General features: G+C 55.5%; 1 protein-coding gene across 4 annotated transcripts in view; it reads left to right on the top strand.

Annotated features, from left to right (window-relative positions):
- The window catches only part of Rara (retinoic acid receptor alpha), a 45305-nt gene extending 29153 nt beyond the window's left edge, over nt 1-16152 (top strand). For 3 of the 4 annotated variants that reach the window (XM_032912613.1, XM_032912615.1, XM_032912614.1), the window contains 7 exons: nt 8198-8346; nt 9796-9937; nt 11851-12011; nt 12153-12329; nt 13144-13348; nt 13746-13904; nt 14643-16152. In XM_032912613.1, the coding sequence (XP_032768504.1) occupies nt 8198-8346; nt 9796-9937; nt 11851-12011; nt 12153-12329; nt 13144-13348; nt 13746-13904; nt 14643-14860 (1211 nt within the window). In that variant the 3' untranslated portion in view covers nt 14861-16152. Of the gene's footprint in view, nt 1-2307; nt 3015-8197; nt 8347-9795; nt 9938-11850; nt 12012-12152; nt 12330-13143; nt 13349-13745; nt 13905-14642 lie in introns of those variants that run through there. The other variant, XM_032912616.1, reaches the window with a different exon arrangement.
- Nucleotides 16153-19653: the final 3501 nt, after the last annotated feature.

Genomic DNA, 19653 nt, shown 5'->3' with positions numbered 1-19653 from the left:
CTGCCCATCTCTGTCTCCCAAAATCAAAGGTGTGTGCCACTGACTGACTTTGGAGACTTATTTTGCACCCTTTGTGGGTTTCTGTCAGTCGGTAGGATGAACACCGTCTGTGGCTGCCAGACCTTCGCATGGCTATCAGCACTCCTCTTTGCCTTGCCCTGAACTTCAGCTTTCTTTGGGTCCCTGCCTTGAGTTATCCACTGACCCTTGAACTTAGTTTCCCCTAAGAACACACTGTGTTGCGTCACAGTACCACTCGTCGGCTTGCAGTGTGTGTCCATAAACACATATTTGTGATGGTGGGTTTATTTGCCTGTTTTCTGTCATTTCATCAAGTTTTAAGGGCAGGCTCACCGGGACAGCCATATGGGAAGGCAGTCAGAAAATGAAATTTATCTTGAGTTGACCAGGTTTGGTAGGAACATGAGCTTTGGGTGGCTGAGAGGTCCCTCTTTTTTTTTTTTTAATTTATTGTATGTATGCACGCATGTATGTATGTATGTATGTATGTATGTATGTATGTATGTATGTACACTGCTGCTCTCTTCAGACACACCAGAAGATGGCATCGGATCCCATTACAGATGGTTGTGAGCCACCATGTGGTTGCTGGGAATTGAACTCAGGACCTCTGGAAAAGCAGTCAGTGCTCTTAACCATTGAGTCATCTCTCCAGCCCCAAGAGTGAGTTGGTTTGTTCGTTCGTTCCTTCCTTCCTTCCTTGGTTTTTCCAGACAGGGTTTCTCCGTGTAGCCTGGCTATCCTGGAACTTTCTTTGTAGACCAGGCCAGCCTCAAACTCAAGAGTTCCAACTGCCTCTGCCTCCCAAGTGTTGGGATTAAAGGAGTGGGCCACCACTACCTGGTGACCCTAGAACTTGTGCTGCTTCCACCTTCCCCTGCTGGGATCACGGGCGCGTGCACTGCATGCTGCCTTAACCGCTTGGAGACATCCCCAGTGCCCCCTCTAAGCTCTTTTACCTTTTTTTTTTTTTTTTAACCTTTTTCTTTTCTTTTACACCATTTCACTGTATTGCCCAGAATGTTGATTCGCTCTGCAGCCGGGACTGCCTTTGGATTTGGGACCCATTTGCCTCTGTCTCCCAAATAGCTGGGATAATAGTCTTGTACCTCCAGGCCTGTCTGTAAAGGTTCTTGGGAGTTGCTGTGAGAATTAAATGACCTCATACTGTGAAGAAGTTGGCTTTGGGCAGGGAGATAGATCATTTGTTAGTGCATGCGGACCTCTGGACTTCACATATGGACAAAAACTGTCTTCTAGAAGGTTAACATGTAGATCAGGCTTTTAAGAGGACATATAATAGGACACCCTGGTCTTTTCTGGGTATCTCTTCTTTCCAGGGACCTACCTAACCCAGGCCTTTCTTCCACTGAAACAGTTGTCCTAGGGAGGAAGTGGTTCAGCTGGAAGTCTCCTTTTATCTGTCCTGGGCTGGCCCATCCTCGTTCCCGGGCTGGGAGACACCCTGGGCGGAGCTTTGCTTGCCGGAAGCACGCAGAGTGTGGGAGGAGAGCTCCCCGCTAGTGTTTGTGCTAACAGCTCAGTTCTGCCGCGTCGTTTTCGGGCGAGTGAGCCGGCAGCCGGAGTCTCACATGATGTCACAGACAGTGACACAAGCTGGATGTCTCATTCCGACACAGCACCCAGGCTGCACAATGTCACACCCGGGACACCCAGCACGCTGCATTCGTGGTCTAACGCTGGGCCACCTGCCTCTGGGCCCTATGCCTACTGCCCGCCTGTTCGGAGTTTGGGGCTGGACAGGACCGAGAAGGGGGCCAGTGGGCGAGCCCCGAGGGCGGGTTGGCGAGCTGGTGATGTCACGGGCAGCAGTGGGTGGGTCACCCGGAGGTGAGGCGCCGTCAGGCGAGTTCAGCAAGAGTTCAGTCGCATTGCATTAGGCAAATGAAGCTGGGGCTGGGGGTGGGGGGCGTGTTTACGGGGAGGACACCAGGACCACCCCACCTCCCCGCCGCTGCTTCGCCCAGCAGGGGATTGACCAAGAGCACTAGGGAGGCCGGGAGCCGGAACTGGGATGGGGAGGATGCCCTCTACTCGTCGGTCCTGCCTCCCGGTGCACCCTGCTATCCATACCCGACCTGGTTCTATGCACAGCGCTTTTCCCGCCTCTGCTTCCTCTCCGAGGCTGCCACAACTCGTGGTCCACATGCAGCCTTCAGGCCCTTGCATCCCTGCATCTCTCCCTCTGCAGTGGGACCCGCAGGGAAAGGGTTAAGCCAGGGGCGGCGCCTGGCCGGGGCGGGGCGGAGGCTAGGGGCTGGAATCCCAGAGAGGGGGCGCGCGGGCTTGGGGGGTGGTGGCGCGCACACCGGAGACCAAGCAAGCGGCCGGCCGCCGGCCTGGCGGAGGCGGGGCCGTACGGGGGTTCCCCCACCCGCACCCGGAATCTAAGCCACGGAGAAGCCCGGGAGCCCCGGCCGGCAAAAGGAAGTGCTCGGTGACCCCCGTCTCCGCCCTGATCCCGCCCCGGGCCAGCGAACTTGGGGAGCCGCTGGACTCTGCCTGGGACACCGAATCCTCGAGTTCTCGGGCCACCGGGCGTTCCCTGCGAGCGAGCACCGAGAGACCTCTTCCTCCAACCTGCACAACTTCCCGCTTTTCACCTGGGACCGGCGGAGTGACCTGCGGACTTAGGCGAGGGCAATTCTGGGCTGGGCGCCCCGCTGAGGGGCCGCCCATCGGGGCGAAGGGACTTGTCCCTTTGCCCCCCTAGCCGATTTGCACGGATGGCGCCGCCGGCTGAGTGACCAGAGCCCCCGTGCAGGACTTCCCCCTCCTGGATCTTCGGCCTTCGCGGGGCAAGATGTACGAGAGTGTAGAAGTCGGGGGGCTTGCCCCCGCCCCTAACCCCTTCCTAGTGGTGGACTTTTATAACCAGAACCGGGCCTGTTTGCTCCAGGAGAAGGGGCTCCCTGCCCCGGGTCCCTACTCCACCCCACTCCGGACTCCGCTTTGGAATGGCTCAAACCACTGTACGTACCGGCCCCCGCTTTGCTACCTTAGAAGCTGGGGTGGGGTGGCGGTAGGAACCTCTCTACACCTCACTTTCTCTGTCTGTCTCTCTGTAACTCGGATGTCCTAGCTGGACAGTTGCCCTCCACCCAGTGACCCTGGCGCACTGCCATGTTAGGGCTCAGTAACTTTGAGCGTTCCTTCTCCAGGAGACGTGAAATCTCAGCCTCTGGCGCCCCATTTACATCTTCTTGGTTAGGATCCACAGCCTGCTGGAGGGTGGGGTAAAGGTCCTGACTGTGGGCTTGTCTGTTCCTAAGGGGAGGGGCCACCTCCCCGGATCCCACCCCTGCCAAAACCTAGGATGAGCTTTCCCCTGTGTGACAGCTACTACCTCCAGCTCCCGCCGACTGTGGGGGTGACACGGACTGGTCTCTGTCTTTGGGTTGGTAATGGGGTGTGGCAGAAAGGGACTTCACAGGACAGTTGCCTGCCCGCCCACCCCCTTATACTTTCAGAGGCACCTAGTCCGTCTTGGGGAAAGGTCTGGCCCCAGACACCTTCCTTAACATCCTGGAGACTTTGATGCTGGGAACATGGGAGAAGCTGGTGTAAAAACTCAAAATTGCTGTTCTCTAGGGCGTGTTTGTTTTTTAAGGCCTGGGGGTCCTCTGGCAATCAGCGTGCATCTCTGCTGCTCCTGGGTCTTTTTGTTACCCTGTCTAGGGAAATAAGTCCAGACCTTGTGCTGTTAAAGAGGGAGAACTGATGTGAACCCTGTTGTCCTGGCCGCTGAGCCCTCCAGCCTGGTTCTAGGGAGGGCTCTGTTAACACCCAGGGTGCACACCTGGGCATGTTTATGCCCAGCCGCGAGGCAGTGTGTATTAGTGTGATTTCCATGTCAGAGAGCTGGTTCTAGGGTATTATTGTTAAGTGGCTCAGATTTCGTCTCCCACTCTGTTATGGGAGCGATTTCTTCCCAGGAGGGCCCCCACCTTCCCATACCTGCTGCCACCCTTCTGCGTGCCAGGGAGCAACAGAAGACTGGGTCTCTTATGGTCCAGTACAGCAGTTCTCAACCTGAGTGTCGACCCCTGGTGTGTGTGTGGGGGGGGGATGTCAACCCTTTCCACAGGGGTCACACCAGATATTTTGCACAAAAGATGCTTACATTATGATTCATAACGGTAGCAAAGTTACAATTACGAAGTAGCCGTGAAACTAATTTTATGATGGGGGGGCACCACGGCATGAGGAACCATATTTAAAGGGTCACAGTGTTAGGAGGGTTGAGAACCGCTGGCGTAGCATATTGAAGAAGGCTGGAGTAGAATCTGCGTGCACACAAACCTTCATCATTGAGAGACCTGGGGTGAATGACAGCTGACCACTGCCCTTCCAGAGACACCTCTATCAGGCCTTTCCTATTGTCCTGCGCCCTGACCTATTGTCCTGCCCCCTGACCTTTGCCTTCCAAGGCAGAATCAGCTGTGAGGTTTCAGACTAGGAGGGGTGGGTGATCATTGGCTTTGGGGGAAAAAAAGCAGAGGTGAGAAGTGGCTCCTTGACCCTTCTTAGTATCCTAGCGCTGTAGGAAGGAGCCACCCCTAGAGGGAATAATTGGGCTGAGCCTCCAGGCTTCCTTCTCTGCACTGGGTGAAGCTGGGATTTAAGCTCCCTGAGGTCCAGCTCCTATCTCTGAGCCCAAGCCCTCTAGGACAGCTGAGCTCTTGGCGCAGAACTTGAAGGGAGGAGGCTTGCAGAGAACTTGGGAGACAGCCCACGCAGAAGCCTCGCTGCTCCCTCCCTCCAAGCGCTTGGACATGGGGAAGTAGAGACCTGTCTGCACCCAGAACCTGCTGTGGGATAACCTAGCTAGAAGTCTGTTCCCCAGCCTTCACCCTTGTGGAGTTGCTTGCCCTGGGACACTCTAAGGGCCTCAAGTCAGGGTGGCTACTGGACCTCTACTAGCCTTGTATTTCCTCCTTGGAGAAGAGTCTTTTGCTGTGTGGAGACTATCTGGTGCCTTGAGTCACCCCTAGTTGTCTTGAAGAATACAACTCCCTGGTCTCCACCAACGGAGGGAAGATAGCAGGTTGGTTGTGGGTGGAGACCTGCTGGGTATTGCAGAGCCCTGGAGACTTTGCTTTCCTCCCACAGCCCCCATTTCAGTGCACTAGAGGACAAGGGGTGCCCAGGATGTGGCCCCCCATCTGTCCCCCACCAGTCTCCACAGCTCACGCCTCCGCCTGCTCCCAGACATCCAAGAATGTGAAGCACGTGGATGCCCGTAGTGGGGTGGGGGGAATGGGAGAGATGCTTATCACCCGCCGACCGCTAGGTTTGGACCTTGCGCTGAGCTTTGCTGGGCTATACTGCACCCAGAGTCACCCTCACCATCGCCCCACGAGGAGGAAGGGCAATAGGGAGGGCTCCGCACCCCCTCCCCTCCCGTCTCTAGAGGCTGTGAAGGGAGCTGCAAAGAGGGCGCCAGCTGGATTGGGAGGGGAGCCGCTGGCCAAGGGCCCAGCTGATTTCCTGCTGATCTCCTCCAGGAAACTGGCCCCTTGCGCGAGCCTGCGAACGGCTCTGGGGCGTGGGGACCCGCGCCGTGTGCGCCCGCCCAGGAGGGGAGCGGGGGAGGGGCACCCTGGCAGCGGTGGTGAGAGGGGACGCCGGGCTTCCTGGGCTGGTTCCAGCCCTTGGCTGAGCACTGAAACTTTGAGCTGAGGTCTGGTCCTTCTCCAGCCCAGCCTTTCTGCAGGAAGTGGAGAGATTTGTGGGCTGGGGCCTCCAGGGAGGGTGGCCGGTGGGGTGGGGCCAGCTCAGGATAGTCCCTCCCCCCACCTGCTTGAGCTACACTGTTACTGTGTCCCTAACTCAGCAGGGGCTGAGAAGACCCACATTTCATGCTTGGTGCCGACACTGGATTCCCTCGGGTGCTGGCTCCAGGCCTGGGGAGGTGGGGGACTGGACCTTGGATTTTAAGTTCAAAACCTAGATCTGGAACCCTCAGAGGTGGGGTTACGGGGGTGACATTTGAGGATAGGGTACTGACGGAGCTACAGCCGATGGTTTGAAAAGGGGCCTCACCGAGCCCCTATCCCCTCCTAGGGTCGTGTCCGCCATCTTGCCAAAAACAATTTTTAAAGAGCACAGCTTTCATCTCTATAAACAACTCTCTGGACTTGGCCTTAACTCCACGTTTCTCTGAGCCTTTGCCCCTCTGCTCTGTCCTTGGCCTTTTGCTCTTCCTCCTCATTCTCCTGATTCCCTGTGCCATGCACCCCCTTCCCCTCAGCCCTGTACCCTGGTCCCCCTCTGTCCTCCTTTCCCTCCAATTTGACTCAGATTGGGAGGTTGGGATTTGGGGGGTGGCAGGTCCAGGGCGGAGGGTGGTTTAGGGGGAGGGAAGAGAGGAGGTCAATGCCTTCTTCCTGTGCTTGTTGGAATGCTCACCAGGATTGGAGGCCAGGGCACCCCCCCTTGTCCTTGACGCCCCCCTAAGTCTGGATTGTCTATTGTTACTGTTTTTACGTCTAGGAAAAAGTTAACACAACAAAGGACTCCTTTGTCACTTCACTCCTTTGCCTCCTGGCCTCACCCAGGCCCCCCCAACCCCGCCCCCCAGCAGCTGTTCTCAGGCCTCCCGCCCGCCCCGTTTGATTTGCTTGTCGGGCCTCCTGAGAAGGAAGTGAGGTGAAAAACCAGGGCAGAGCAGTTCTGTGTAGGCATGAGCAGCAGATTGCAGCTGGTCAGTCCTCTGGACCCCTGGGGGGTTGTAGGCACCGATGAGTCCTTTCCCTCTGGTTAGAGAGGGGACATGGTTACAGCAATGCTGGACCGCCCGGCTGATGTCCAGGCCCAAGTAGGAGCCAGGAAAGTCCTGCCAAGGCCATTGGCAGAGTTCCCGGTGTGTTTGCAGGTAGGACGGTGGTAGTATGCAGCCAAGCTCCCATGTCCCCAAGTGTCCTAACCTCTCTGCCTGGGCTTTGCAGCCACAGGAGTCATTTACAGCCTGACATAACACATACTGTTGGATGCTTGAGCACAGAACTGTGTACGTCTAGCATTTGCTGGGAATGGCTGGAGCTCGGCGGGACTCAGCAGAGCAGCTACTCACCCATCCTTGGCTCTCTGCAAATAGATGTGGCAAAAGAGGCTGCCGGAGAGCCCTCTGGGGATCTGGGATAGTCTTCGCTCTATAGTTTACATCTGTCACACTGTATCCTTAGCTGCCCAGGCCCTGGGCACAGACAGCTCTCACCCAAATAGCCATGTTCTGTCTGGGGTGATGGGCCTAGAGCCAGGCACAGAGATTTTTGCTTGGGAGGGAAAGGGGGGACTGCCCCCCGCTGGCTGGGTCACCCCTCCTGGCTGCCCTCTTGGAGCTGAATAACAGGAACGGAGGGGGGTAACCCGGACGTAGTATTTAGGCCAGACAGACAGACCATTGATAGAAACAGACCCCCTTTGTCATAGTGTCTCCCTATAGACGCGGGGCATCTAAAGTGATGGGCTTCTAGGAGCCCTAGGGACTCTTTCACTGTCTTCAGGAGGTCCCCCTGTCATCTCAGGGAGTGCCCTCCTGCTTTGCCCAAGCCTCTTGTGATTCTTGTGTGCTGCCTTGGACCCCACCTTAGCCAGGGGATTGTTGGATGGGGGAAGGGGCGTGGCTGCTGTCAGAGGGGCTGGAGGAGGTAGAAAGGAAACAAACGCAAAGGGGCCAGGGAGTGGCCAGCATCGAACATCCTGTCGACCCCAGTTTCCTCTGTGCACTTCAGTCCATCTTCATTAAGCCTTGACTCCTTCTGAACTTTGGGGGGCCCTGGCAAGGGTGCTGTTTGTATTAAGGTTTTGAAATAAAAGCCAGTCCCTTACCCTCCGATTACAGCTGTGTTCTCTCTCTCTCTCTCTCTCTCTCTCTCTCTCTCTCTCTCTCTCTCTCTCTGTGTGTGTGTGTGTGTGTGTGTGTGTGTGTGTGTGTGTGTGTGTGTTCACACACAGATCTAGGATTGAAGCTGTATCCTGGGGACATAGGAGTAATGGGGCCTGAATATTTACCTGTCAGCCTGTCGGGAGTTGTGGAAGGGAAAAGCTGAGTTTGCAGAGACCACCTCTGTCCAGGATTAGCACAGACAAGGTGGACAGGTTGCAGGAGGATGGGTACCTGGGTCTCTCAAGTCTCCTCCTTCTCTCCTAGCCATCGAGACCCAGAGCAGCAGTTCGGAAGAGATAGTGCCCAGCCCTCCCTCACCACCGCCCCTGCCTCGAATCTACAAGCCTTGCTTTGTTTGTCAAGACAAGTCATCCGGCTACCACTATGGGGTCAGCGCCTGTGAGGGCTGTAAGGTGAGTGCGGGGAGTCCCAGAGAAGGACAGTCTTGGTTGGATAAACGGGATACCCCCCCACGTTCGTTCGTGTCCTCGATGTGCAGTCGGCAGGGCCGTTACCAAGGCTGCCTACTTTCGCTTCTTCAGCAACCGTGGAGGAAGACGCCTGCAGCAAGGCCTCCTCCATAAATGAGCAGCGCTCCCTGTGACCAGAAGTTCCCTCCTGCCATGTTCTCCCTGTGTCTATCCTCTGGCCGGCAGCGGGGTATACATACACTGGCCCTGCCACTGTTTCCCAGGTTGTCATGGTGAGCTGGCTGCTTGCTGCCTGGCTCTTGGCTGGGGACCCAGGAGGCCTGCCCCCAGTGGCCTTGCCTGAAGCTTACCCGTGGTCTCCTTGCAAGAGACAGCTAGTAGCAGACACCCTGCCTTGGCCTCCCTTCAGGTGTCCAGGCTGTGGGCTCCCCAGTGGCTACTGGGTTTCCTGCCATCTCAGTTATACTGGTCTCTGGGCACGCATGTGGCTAACCCTTCCTGGCTGGGACATCATCTCTCTACCTGATTGATGGCAGGGCCTCTGCTCTAGTGTTTTCCGTCAAAGATAAGGGCCTAGAAGCCGTACCTCCTCGGTACTTGGGGCTCTTGGCCCTGGAAGGAACCTCAGACTGGAATAGCCATCTCCAGGTATAAGGTGGAGGTCAAGGGTAGTTAGTGTAAGACTGTGTCTGTGTGTGCTGGCCCTGTCTGGTTTGTCCTGTCATTGCTCCCTGGTCAGGTCTGTTTCCGTGCTAGCTTAGCTTACATTGCAGAACCCCGGACAGCGTGGCTTTTCTGTGACTGTCTAGTGTGTTTGTCTAGGTGGTGGATATCCTGTTGTCTTGCTTGCAGTGGCCTCACGCTGTCCCTTCATGGCCTCACTAGTGTGCATGACTGACTGCACAGTCCCCTCTTGGCCTCGTGTGTGTAACTGTACAGCGTCCCTTGTCAGCTTCTCCTGCTGCTTTTTTGGTCTTTTGAGACAGGGTCCTCTCTGTTATGCAGCTCTGGCTGTCCTGGGACTCTGTGTAGACCAGGCTGGACTCAAAACTCTCAGAGATCCACTTGCTTCAAGTGCTGGGATTAAAGGAATGTTCCACCACACCTAGCTCGTCCTGCTGTCTTTTCTTGCTGTGTCCCGAGTCCCAGATGCCTCCTTTCCCATCTCCAGCCTTGCATGTCCTATGTTCTACTCAGCTCTGAGAGTTCTTTTTTGGCCTCTGAAAGAGAAATCAGGTACAGGGATATAGGTTGGGGAAGACTCCAGGCCAGCCTGTGGGATAGCGATAGGCCTGGGCTCTCCCAAAGAGAACCCTTACAGGAGAGCCATCTTCCCCCATCTCTTACATAGGCCATAGCAAAAGCTTAGGGTAGCAACCAGGCTGCTCCCACTATGGGTGTGGATGACCCGACTCCTTCTCCCGTACCCAGGGCTTCTTCCGACGCAGTATCCAAAAGAACATGGTGTATACGTGTCACCGGGACAAGAACTGCATCATCAACAAGGTGACCCGGAACCGCTGCCAGTACTGCCGGCTGCAGAAATGCTTCGAAGTGGGCATGTCCAAGGAGTGTGAGTGTCGCAGGGCCAGGGGCCAAGCCCCGCCCAAGGTGGGGCGTGCAGGGGCGCCGTGTGTGTGCCTGTGTGTACATGTGGGAACATGTGTGCCGTGATGGGCGGGCAAGCTTCTAGTTGGGGATGCTTTGTAGGTAACGCTGCAAACCTGTGAGTCTGGCAGACTGTGTGTCCGTGCGTGCGTGCGTGCGTGCGTGCGTGTGTCATTTGGTGTTCAAGCCCCAGAATGCACAGAGCCATCCCATTAGCACGGTGCTTGTGTGCTTGTGCATGGGGTGCCTGCCCCCAGGATAGCTTTCTTCTGGGTTTCGATTGCCTTTGGGGTGTGGCTCAGTAGCTTATCCCAGTCTCTCCTGTATCTTAGGGGAGGGGCCTGAACTCCAGAGGGTGTGAAGTTGGTTTGTATGTATAGGGGGGCTGACATAGGACCCCTGAAGCCATTGTCTGGATAAGCCTGGAACCCAGAGTTAGAAGAGAATTGGGCTTCTCAGATCCCAGAGGAAAAGGGGTTTCCAGTTTGAGGGCTCAGCTGAGGCCCTGACAGAGGGAGGGACAGAGGGAGGGCTGGACAGGGAGACCCTCTTGTGTTGAATCATGGGTGTTGCCGTGGTGACCAGTGATTGATGATGTCAGAGATAAATGACGCTGACAGACGCCTCCTTGTCTGCGTGGCCGTTGCCATGGAGCCTGAGCCTTGGGGGATGAGGTGGGGGAGGGGGCTGCAAGACCCCCTCCAGCCCTTTGTGGGGAGGGGTGCAGAGAAAGATGGTTCTGACTAATGCACCAGCAGCCCCAGCCAAGAATCGGGGGCTGGATATCCTGCTGCCTTCCGTCACCAGAGACTGGGAGTGCTGGTCTTGCACTCGCTCAGGAAGTAGTGTCCTCTGCAGAGTCTATGACAACTTGGGACGTGCAGAACTGAACCTTTTGGTAAAAGGGCCGTCACTTCCTTCTCCCTTTGCTCCACCTTCCTCCTTTGAACTGTAGAAGGACAGGACACGAGGGTGGGGACCCCCTCTCCTTCCCACAACAACTCCCCCTTTCTCTCCTCCTTTCCCACTCCCGGCTGCTCTGTGCCCCGGAGCTGAGCAGCTGCCATTTCAATAGAATTAAAGCTTCCGAATGATAAACGTCTTGTCACAGCTGCAATTTTCTCTTCCCAAATTATCCCCCCACTCTGCCTCTCCCTCTCCCTTCTCTCCCCTGCACTTTATTGAATTTGCAGAATCGACATGAGTGATCTCCAAATTATGCCAGCTCCCCCCCCACCCCAGCCCCCTCCCCGGGCCCCCCCACCCCCACCCTTCCTTCCTCCCGCGTCAGCAGCCGCCACAGAGGCCCTGTGAGTGATTGTGTGTCTGGGATAATCGGCTGGTAACGACCCCATCGCTTCTTTAAAGCTGAGTGGTGTGTGCGGCTCAGCGCCCCCCGGTGATTTGTCAGCTCCCCAGCTAATGGGCCAAGAGATTCCTCTGCCAGGGGCCCCCCATTCTTGGGTTGGGGAGCCTTATTCCCTGCCTGCCCAGGGAGCTGCTCTGAGCCAGTCTTAGGGATCCCCCAGGGAGATTGCTGCCAGGAGCGCTGAGACTCCAAGGATTTCTAGCACATGTTCTTAGAGTGTGAGCTCCGGTGGACGCCTGACAGAGTACCACACACTGACCAAGGGCATGTGTGCACATGTATGGCCTCGGCCAGTCATGGGGCCTAGAATAGGATTGAGGACATGATTCAAATAGACATGGAGGGTTAGTGTGGTGCACTGTTTTGTGTATATGTCTGTCTCTGTGTGTGTCTGTGTGTCTGTGTGTGTGTGTCTGTGTGTCCATCTGGCTGATGGATAGCATAGGCTGGGCCTGACCCCGAACCGGAAGCATTCACTCTAACCCACCCATGTCCCCTCCCCCCCCCAGCGGTGCGAAACGACCGAAACAAAAAGAAGAAAGAAACGCCCAAGCCCGAGTGCTCAGAGAGCTACACGCTGACACCGGAGGTGGGGGAACTCATCGAGAAGGTGCGCAAAGCACACCAGGAGACCTTCCCAGCCCTCTGCCAGCTGGGCAAGTACACTACGGTATGCCAGCCCAGGCCCTCCTCTGCTATCCTCCCTCTGTGTCCTACCCTGTCAGGAAGTGTAGGCTGGGTGGAGGGCAGGCAGGGGCCAGGCTGAAGCGGGTGTCGTAGCTGAGGCCCTTACTCTCCCTGCCTCCCCCAGAACAACAGCTCAGAACAACGTGTCTCTCTGGACATTGACCTCTGGGACAAGTTCAGTGAACTCTCCACCAAGTGCATCATTAAGACTGTGGAGTTCGCCAAGCAGCTTCCCGGCTTCACCACCCTCACCATTGCCGACCAGATTACCCTTCTCAAGGCTGCCTGCCTGGACATCCTGGTGAGAGTCCGCCCCTGTTCTTCAACCCCGGGTCCCTGCCCCTGTAGGGTCTGTTCCCAGCCAGGCAGTCACTTTCTGATGCTTTCCCGGAGTCCACTGTGGGCTCCTGTCCACCTAGCTGTATCACGGGAAGGTGGCCATTCCCGGGAGCAGGAAGTAGAGGGGCCTGCTGCTGGGACACAGTGCTGGAGCGTTTGGTAGCCTGAATTGTGGATGCCGGATGTAGTAAGAATTGTCCGAGTGAAGGCTAAGAGTAGTACTCCCGGTAATGTCTTCCAGATACATCCTAGGTGGAGAACTAGAGGCACGGACAGGTCTGCTGGGAAGGGGAGGGTGTCATGTGCCCGGTCCCCAGTGCACAGATGTGGGAGGCACCATTGGCACAAAGTGTTGAAGCTGAATGGGATGGTCCTAGGAACAGATCTGCCTTGTTTCTTGCTGGCTGGAAACTCCTTTCCCTCCTGATTCTCTATACGAAGGCAGCATGGCCTAGATCTGCTGGCCAGAGCAATTGCCTGGGTACGCATGCGCGTCTATTTAAATTTAATTATAATCAGACTCAGTTCAGTCTCCCGGTTGCATTAGCCACATCTCGAGTGTTCAGCAGCCACATGGGGCCGGTGGCTACCGTCTCGGATGCTGCAGACAGAACCTTTCCATCACTGGAGAAAATTCTTGTCAGCCAGCCATGCTCTCTGGCTGCTTGCCAGGGAGAGAGAGGCCTCCGGGGGATGCTGGAGCTGGTGTGCCAGGGGCTGGGGCAGGAGTTGGGGGCGCTCCAGCCTCTGAACCCGTATACATCCTCTGCACCCAGATTCTGCGAATCTGCACTCGGTACACACCTGAGCAAGACACAATGACCTTCTCAGATGGACTGACCCTGAACCGGACTCAGATGCACAACGCTGGCTTTGGCCCCCTCACCGACTTGGTCTTTGCCTTCGCCAACCAGCTGCTGCCCCTGGAGATGGACGATGCTGAGACCGGACTGCTCAGTGCCATCTGCCTCATCTGTGGAGGTGGGTGAGGCGCAGGTGGCTCTCAGGAGGCGTCACCCTGCCGAAGTGATGATGGTGGCAGGGGAGACCTGGCTGGGAATCCCCTGCTTTCTGTGAGGGGAGCCGCCCGCGTTGGGGCAGGGGTTTCCATATCCACCAACACAGCTGCTACGGAGAGCTTTGAGAAGCCCACACCCCACTCTTATTTTAGAGTATAAAGTCTATCTCTTGCCTATGAGCCCAGAGACCCTTCCTGGCCAGGTGTGTGGGAGCAGCCTTCTGCCCTCTGTGGCTTGGGCACACCGCCCCCAAGTGGCCATATCTGGGAATGCAACTGTATTCCTGGTCGGTGGAGTGGGCTGGGGCTGGGGCTGGGGCTGGGGCTGGAGCTCTTGCTCAGGGACAGTTTTGTGCTCAGACCGACAGGACCTGGAGCAGCCAGACAAGGTGGACATGCTGCAGGAGCCGCTGTTGGAAGCACTGAAAGTCTACGTCCGGAAACGGAGGCCCAGCCGACCCCACATGTTCCCCAAGATGCTGATGAAGATCACGGACCTTCGGAGTATCAGCGCCAAGGGTGAGTCTCCTGGTGGCCTTCACCTAGGGCAGCAGTTTCCAGCATGGGGGGGGGGGTGTGTCACGATCCCTCGGGGGTCACATGACTCACAGCGAGTCTCATGTCAGACATTCACATGAGGGTTCATAACAGTAACAGATTTGAAGTAGCAATGGAATGATTTTATGGTTGGGGTCGCCGCCGCTGCAGGAACTTGTGTATTAAAAGGGTTGCAGCATTAGGAAGGCTGAGAACCATGGACCTAGAGGGAGGCCCGCCCAGGACTGGCCTGGGACCTGCTGTCCACAGTCAAGCTGGTCCCTCATGTCTTGGTGTCTACACGGTGTCTTCCTAATCGGCATGTCCCCATCTGTCTTAAGCCGTGGCTCTCTAGTCACTTTTCCACTTTAAGACAAGCCTCTATAATAAGCCGTGTGGGTGTAGTCTGTGGAAAGGGCGTTTGCCAGCTCTGAGCCTGTTTCCTATGTGTGTGTGTGTGTGGGGGGGGTGATAATGTTTGGAAGCGTCTGCTGGATAACACTTGACACGGGGCATTGGGGCCAAACCTAGACAAGAAGCCTGAATTCAGAATGTTTCACCCCGTCACCACACTGGGGGCTCAGGAGAGCTGGCCTATGTCAAGTAACTGAGCCCCCAGGTGCAATGTGCGGTAGATGCCCACGTGGGTGGCCCTGGTCCCCTCACCCCGTGACCCTCCCCTTCTGGTCTGGCTCTCTGACCTCCCCTCCTCCCCCACAGGAGCTGAACGGGTGATCACATTGAAGATGGAGATCCCCGGTTCCATGCCACCACTTATCCAGGAAATGTTGGAGAACTCTGAGGGCTTGGACACTCTAAGCGGACAGTCGGGGGGCGGAACACGAGATGGGGGTGGCCTGGCCCCTCCTCCGGGTAGCTGTAGCCCCAGCCTCAGTCCCAGCTCCCACAGAAGCAGCCCAGCCACTCAATCCCCATGACCACCTCGACACATGGACAGCCCTCACCCCTGCCCTGGCTTTCTCTGCCTTCCTACTGGCCATGTGACCTATCAGCCCAGCCCTGCTTGTCCTTCCGGACAGAACTGGGGACCTTCCAGGGGGGACAGGAGGGAGAAGGCAGTGACTCTGTGGACAGAGGCCTGGACCCTGAGATGGACCTGCTCTCTTCTGGCAGCCTGGGCTGGCATCAGGGGCCAGGCATTGAGCCACGTGAGGACCTGGGCCTGAGCCCTCACCCAGCTTGCCATGTCTTCATCACCAGCAAACACCAGGACCTGGCTCCCTGTCCTCCGAACTCAAGCCATCACCCCCCAGTTGGGGAACTTCCCCTGCTTCGGATGGTGACAGAAGATGCCCAGGGTGGGGGAGACCCCCTGTACATATCCTGCGTACCAACCCCCAGATATTAATTCTCGATGGTTTTGTTTTTATTTTAATTTTTTTGTTTTGTTTTTTTTTAATAAGAATTTTCATTTTAAGCACATTTATACTGAAGGAATTTGTGCTGTGTATTGGGGGAGCTGGATCTAGAGCTGAAGGGGGTGGGCCCTGGGGATGGGCAGGGCTCAGAAGGGCTCCCCTCTCCCCTGATGTCCAAGCGGATGCTCCCACCTCCCAGTCTTTTCTCCTCAGTTTTCTCTAATACTGTGAAAAACTAACTTTCCAAGGCCACCTTCCCTACCCTGTGCAGGAAAGCAGCTCCCTCCTCCCTTTGCCTAGCCACTGGGTGTGGGCATCTTGGGCAGCTACCCCTGGGAGGAGGGGATCCTGGCTTTTGGCTTGTCCCCTTACTCACCAAGAAGCAGGGTAAAGGTGAAGCTAGGGCCCCTGGGATGAGTAGGCTGTTACTCCTCACTGCCCCTCAGAGCTCACTTCATCCAAGCCCAGCCCCACTGTGAAGGGGCCGGCTAAGGGGTCCAAGTTACCCCAGCCCCCAGCCTCATAGCCACCAGCACCCCATGGGGCCCTCCAACACACATGCGCATGCACTCATGCGTGGACACACACACACACACACACACACACACACACACCCCTGGCCTGAGTTCCTCCAATTCCCCCCAGCCTACCCCTAACCCCTCGGCCCCCTCCTTGCCCCGCAGGACGGGACTCCAGGGGGTCCCCTCCCCTACACCCCTGGGCTGGGGGAGCAGGCTCTACCTTGCCCTCCTGCCTGGGTGGGGTCTCACCCTGGAGCCCACTGGTGCACTTGTTCCTGCTGGGTTTCCACTGAGATCTACTGGAGAAAGAATAAAGTTCTATTTATTCTATAATGCCTCTGCCTCTCTGCCTCTCCCCTCTCTTCTCCCTGTCCGGGCAGGGGACTCAAGATGGGGTGCTTTCTACAGGCCCCGGGTCACAGTGGCTAAGCACAAGCACTAAGTACCAAAGGCTTGGCCAGTGTTTCTCCAGGTTGCTCTCTGGTGGGGTCTGGGTCTGGGAACTCCTGAGAGCTGAGATGGAACACAATTTGGCAGTGCCCTCAAACTGGGGGCAGGGAGAGTTTCCCCCACAGCAGGGAATTCTGGGAAAGGTGAGCCAGCCGAACATGAGGAGAAATGATGCTCCCCACGTTCTGAGATAAGAAGCCAGCCCTTGGCCTCAGAGCCCCTGGCCTTGAAGTTACCCAGTGACAGACCAGTGGCTACATTTGGCTACACAATCCTGGAGCTATCCGTTCCTTGCTGCCATATCTCAGCCCAGAGAGGCCAGTGTCCTTCCTTTTCCAGGGTGACACACAGTGGCAGGTGGGGGATCAGCACTCAGGGTTCCTGCTCAACTCATGGTTGTTCTTTGGGGAAACACTTCTGAGACACCAGATGCTCTGTCCTTGGCCTGGAAGCTGAGCCAACGGGTTTTTTTCCCCGGAGGCTCTAGTCGGTTTTTAGGTCAGCCACTTGGTGGCAGCAGCTGTTCACGTAACTGTCTCAAGGGAGCCTTGGGAGGACTTCTTCACTAGTAATTTTCTAATGTGGTTACTTAGCTGAAATAAATGTACACAGGTTTCCAAGAACCAATATGCACTCGAGAGGCATAGGATGTAGGATCACTACAAGTTCAGAGCCAGCCTGGTGTTACAAGTTCCAGGTTAGCCTGGACTACAACAGTAAAATCTTTCCCTAAAAAAGCAAAAACCAGGGTGTTTGCCATCATTGTGTTATAGAGCAGGAACAAAGAACAGGGCTGGGTGCTGGAGAGATGGCTCAGTGGTTAAGAGCACTGACTGCTCTTCCAGAGGTGGTCCTGAATTCAATTCCCAGCAACCACATGGTGGCTCACAACCATCTGTCATGAGATCTGATGCCCTCTTCTGGTGTCTGAGACGGCGACAGTGTACTCACATAAAAATAAATCTTCATTTATTTTTGGTTGGGTGGGATCACTTTTTTGCTGTGAGTGTTTGTCCTGGGTGCTCAAAATGGTTAACAACATTGTTGATCTCTGTTGGTCTTGCTGTACAGCTGGGGCAAGCCTGGAATTTGAGACCCTCCTGCCTCAGCCTCTCTCTTTTTTTTTTTTTTTCTTTTTTTTTTTCAGAGCTGGGGGACCGAACCCAGGGCCTTGTGCTTGGTAGGCAAGTGCTCTACCACTGAGCTAAATCCCCAACCCCTCAGCCTCTCTTAATAACCTCTTAATAGCCTCTTTTTCTTTTTCAAGATTTTATTTATTTAATGTATAAATATCTGCATGTATGCCTGCAGCCAGAAGGGGGCACCAGATCTCATTACAGATGGTTGTGAGCCACCATGCAGTTGCTGGGAATTGAACCCAGGATCCCTGGGAGAACAGTCAGTGCTCTTAACCACTGAGCCATCTCTCCAGCCCTTGTCTCAGCCTCTCAGATTCTGAAATTACAGTCGTGTGCCTCCACACATAGTTCACTCCAGCCCCCTCAACCTTCTGTTTTTGGACAGTCTTGGGTATCCCAGGATGACCTTGAATTCACTATATAACCAATTCTGCATTTCTGATCCTCCTGCCTCTATCTCCCAAGTATTAGGAGCCCCATGCCTGGGGATCAAGCCCATGGTTTCCTGTTCAGTAAGCACTCCACCAAACTAAACTCCGCCTGCAGCGTGTACTCATGCCTCCTCGAAGGCTGGGGGAATGTCCCCTAGAGGCAGATGCACCCCTAGCTGAGTTCTGTGCTGTGCCGAGACTCATCTTCCGAGAACAGAGGGACTCAGAAGATTGGTAAATCAGAAGTGTTTCCCCGTCGAGACTCAGGAATCTTTGTGGGTGAGTCCCCCCTTCTTTCAGGACAGTAACTGTGTGGGGGATGGGGGTAATCCGGTGGCTTTTAATGATCAGAGTTTGTCAGAGGCTCGCATCTGTGTGTGAGTGGATATGGAGAAGGTATGTTTGCAGAGGCTGGGACGTGGGTGACAGGGGCAAGATTCAGCCCTGAAAGGAGATTAACGCTGGCAAGACAGGTGTTCAGAAGGAGCAGGCGGGGCGGGGCGGGGCGGGGCGGGGCGGGGCGGCGGGGCGGGGCGGGAGCAAAGGCTGTGGGCAGCTCTAGGCACGGGTGGTCCTGAGCAGCGTCTGCAGGGGTTGAACAGAGCAGACACAGGAGATGCTGATGACGAAGTCAAAGGGGAGGTGTAGGTGACTGGTATCTTACAGAAAATAAGCTGAAGATGGCAGGACTACAGCTGGCAGAGGAGGTCCCATGGGATGGAGGAGCCAGTAATGGAGAGGAACGATTAAAAACGGTCTAAGTTGCTGGCCACTCCCTACCACAGTCATCGGTGTTCACTCAACTCCAGCCACACTTGTCTCTCCGCTGGCTTTGGCAAACCTCCACCTCAGGGATTTGGCACTGACCACCTGAATGCTTTTTTGGAAACGGCTCCATGATTGGTCTCTTAAGTGTCACCTCCTCAGGAACATCGCTCTCCCCTTATCTTTTCTGATGTCTTTCCCACCAGAATGCAAACTCTGCGAGGACAGAGGTACCATCCGATAGCCCAACATCCAGATCTGTGCTGCATGTGTGCAGACTGGGCCGGTTTGAACTGGCATGCGCCTTATGTGTAAAGTACACTCTAGATTTGTGTGAGAAAAAGGACAGGAAATACCTCCGTGATCCTTCCAGACATGGACGATGCACTCAAATGGCACTATTTTTGGATAAAGTGGGTTAAAGAAAATCACACTACTTACATCCACCATGCCTGTTTCCTTTTGCTTTTTTAATGTGGCTGAATGAAAATTGGAAATTACATTGTAAATTGGACGGACGTGGTGGTGTATGCATGCCTTTAATTCCGGCAAACAGAGACAGAAGCAGTCGGAGCTCATTGAATTTGAAGCCAGCCTGGTCTACCTAGCCAGTCAAGGCTATATAGAGAGATCCTATCTCAAAAATCAAAATCAAACCAAACAGAAAATTTACATTGTGCCTCATATGCAATTGTATTGAATGATGCCGATCTTGAATCAATATTTGTTGAGTGACTGACTACCTTTGGATGGCAGCTGGACATCTACAAGTATGCTCGTGTGGAGGGCTCCAGGCTATAGACAAAGAGCTACCCACCATCTGAGAGCCAGGCATGTCCACGGGAGGGCGGGCATGAGCTTCAGTGTCGTGACGGAGTGACTTACTAAATGTCATGCCCAGATGGTACAGGGCTGGAACTCTAGCTTGGGGCAGAGAAAGCCATGCCTGGAGGCACGAGTTTCCTTCAAATGAGTCCAAACGACAAGGCCTGGCAGTGGTGGGGGGCAGGGCTTCGTGAAGTAAGACCGCACCTGACAGCGTGACT

This window comes from Rattus rattus, chromosome 9, assembly GCF_011064425.1.
Source record: "Rattus rattus isolate New Zealand chromosome 9, Rrattus_CSIRO_v1, whole genome shotgun sequence".
Lineage (NCBI taxonomy): Eukaryota > Metazoa > Chordata > Mammalia > Rodentia > Muridae > Rattus > Rattus rattus.
Note: the sequence above shows the minus strand (reverse complement) of the source record. Positions and strands in the feature narration are given on the sequence as shown.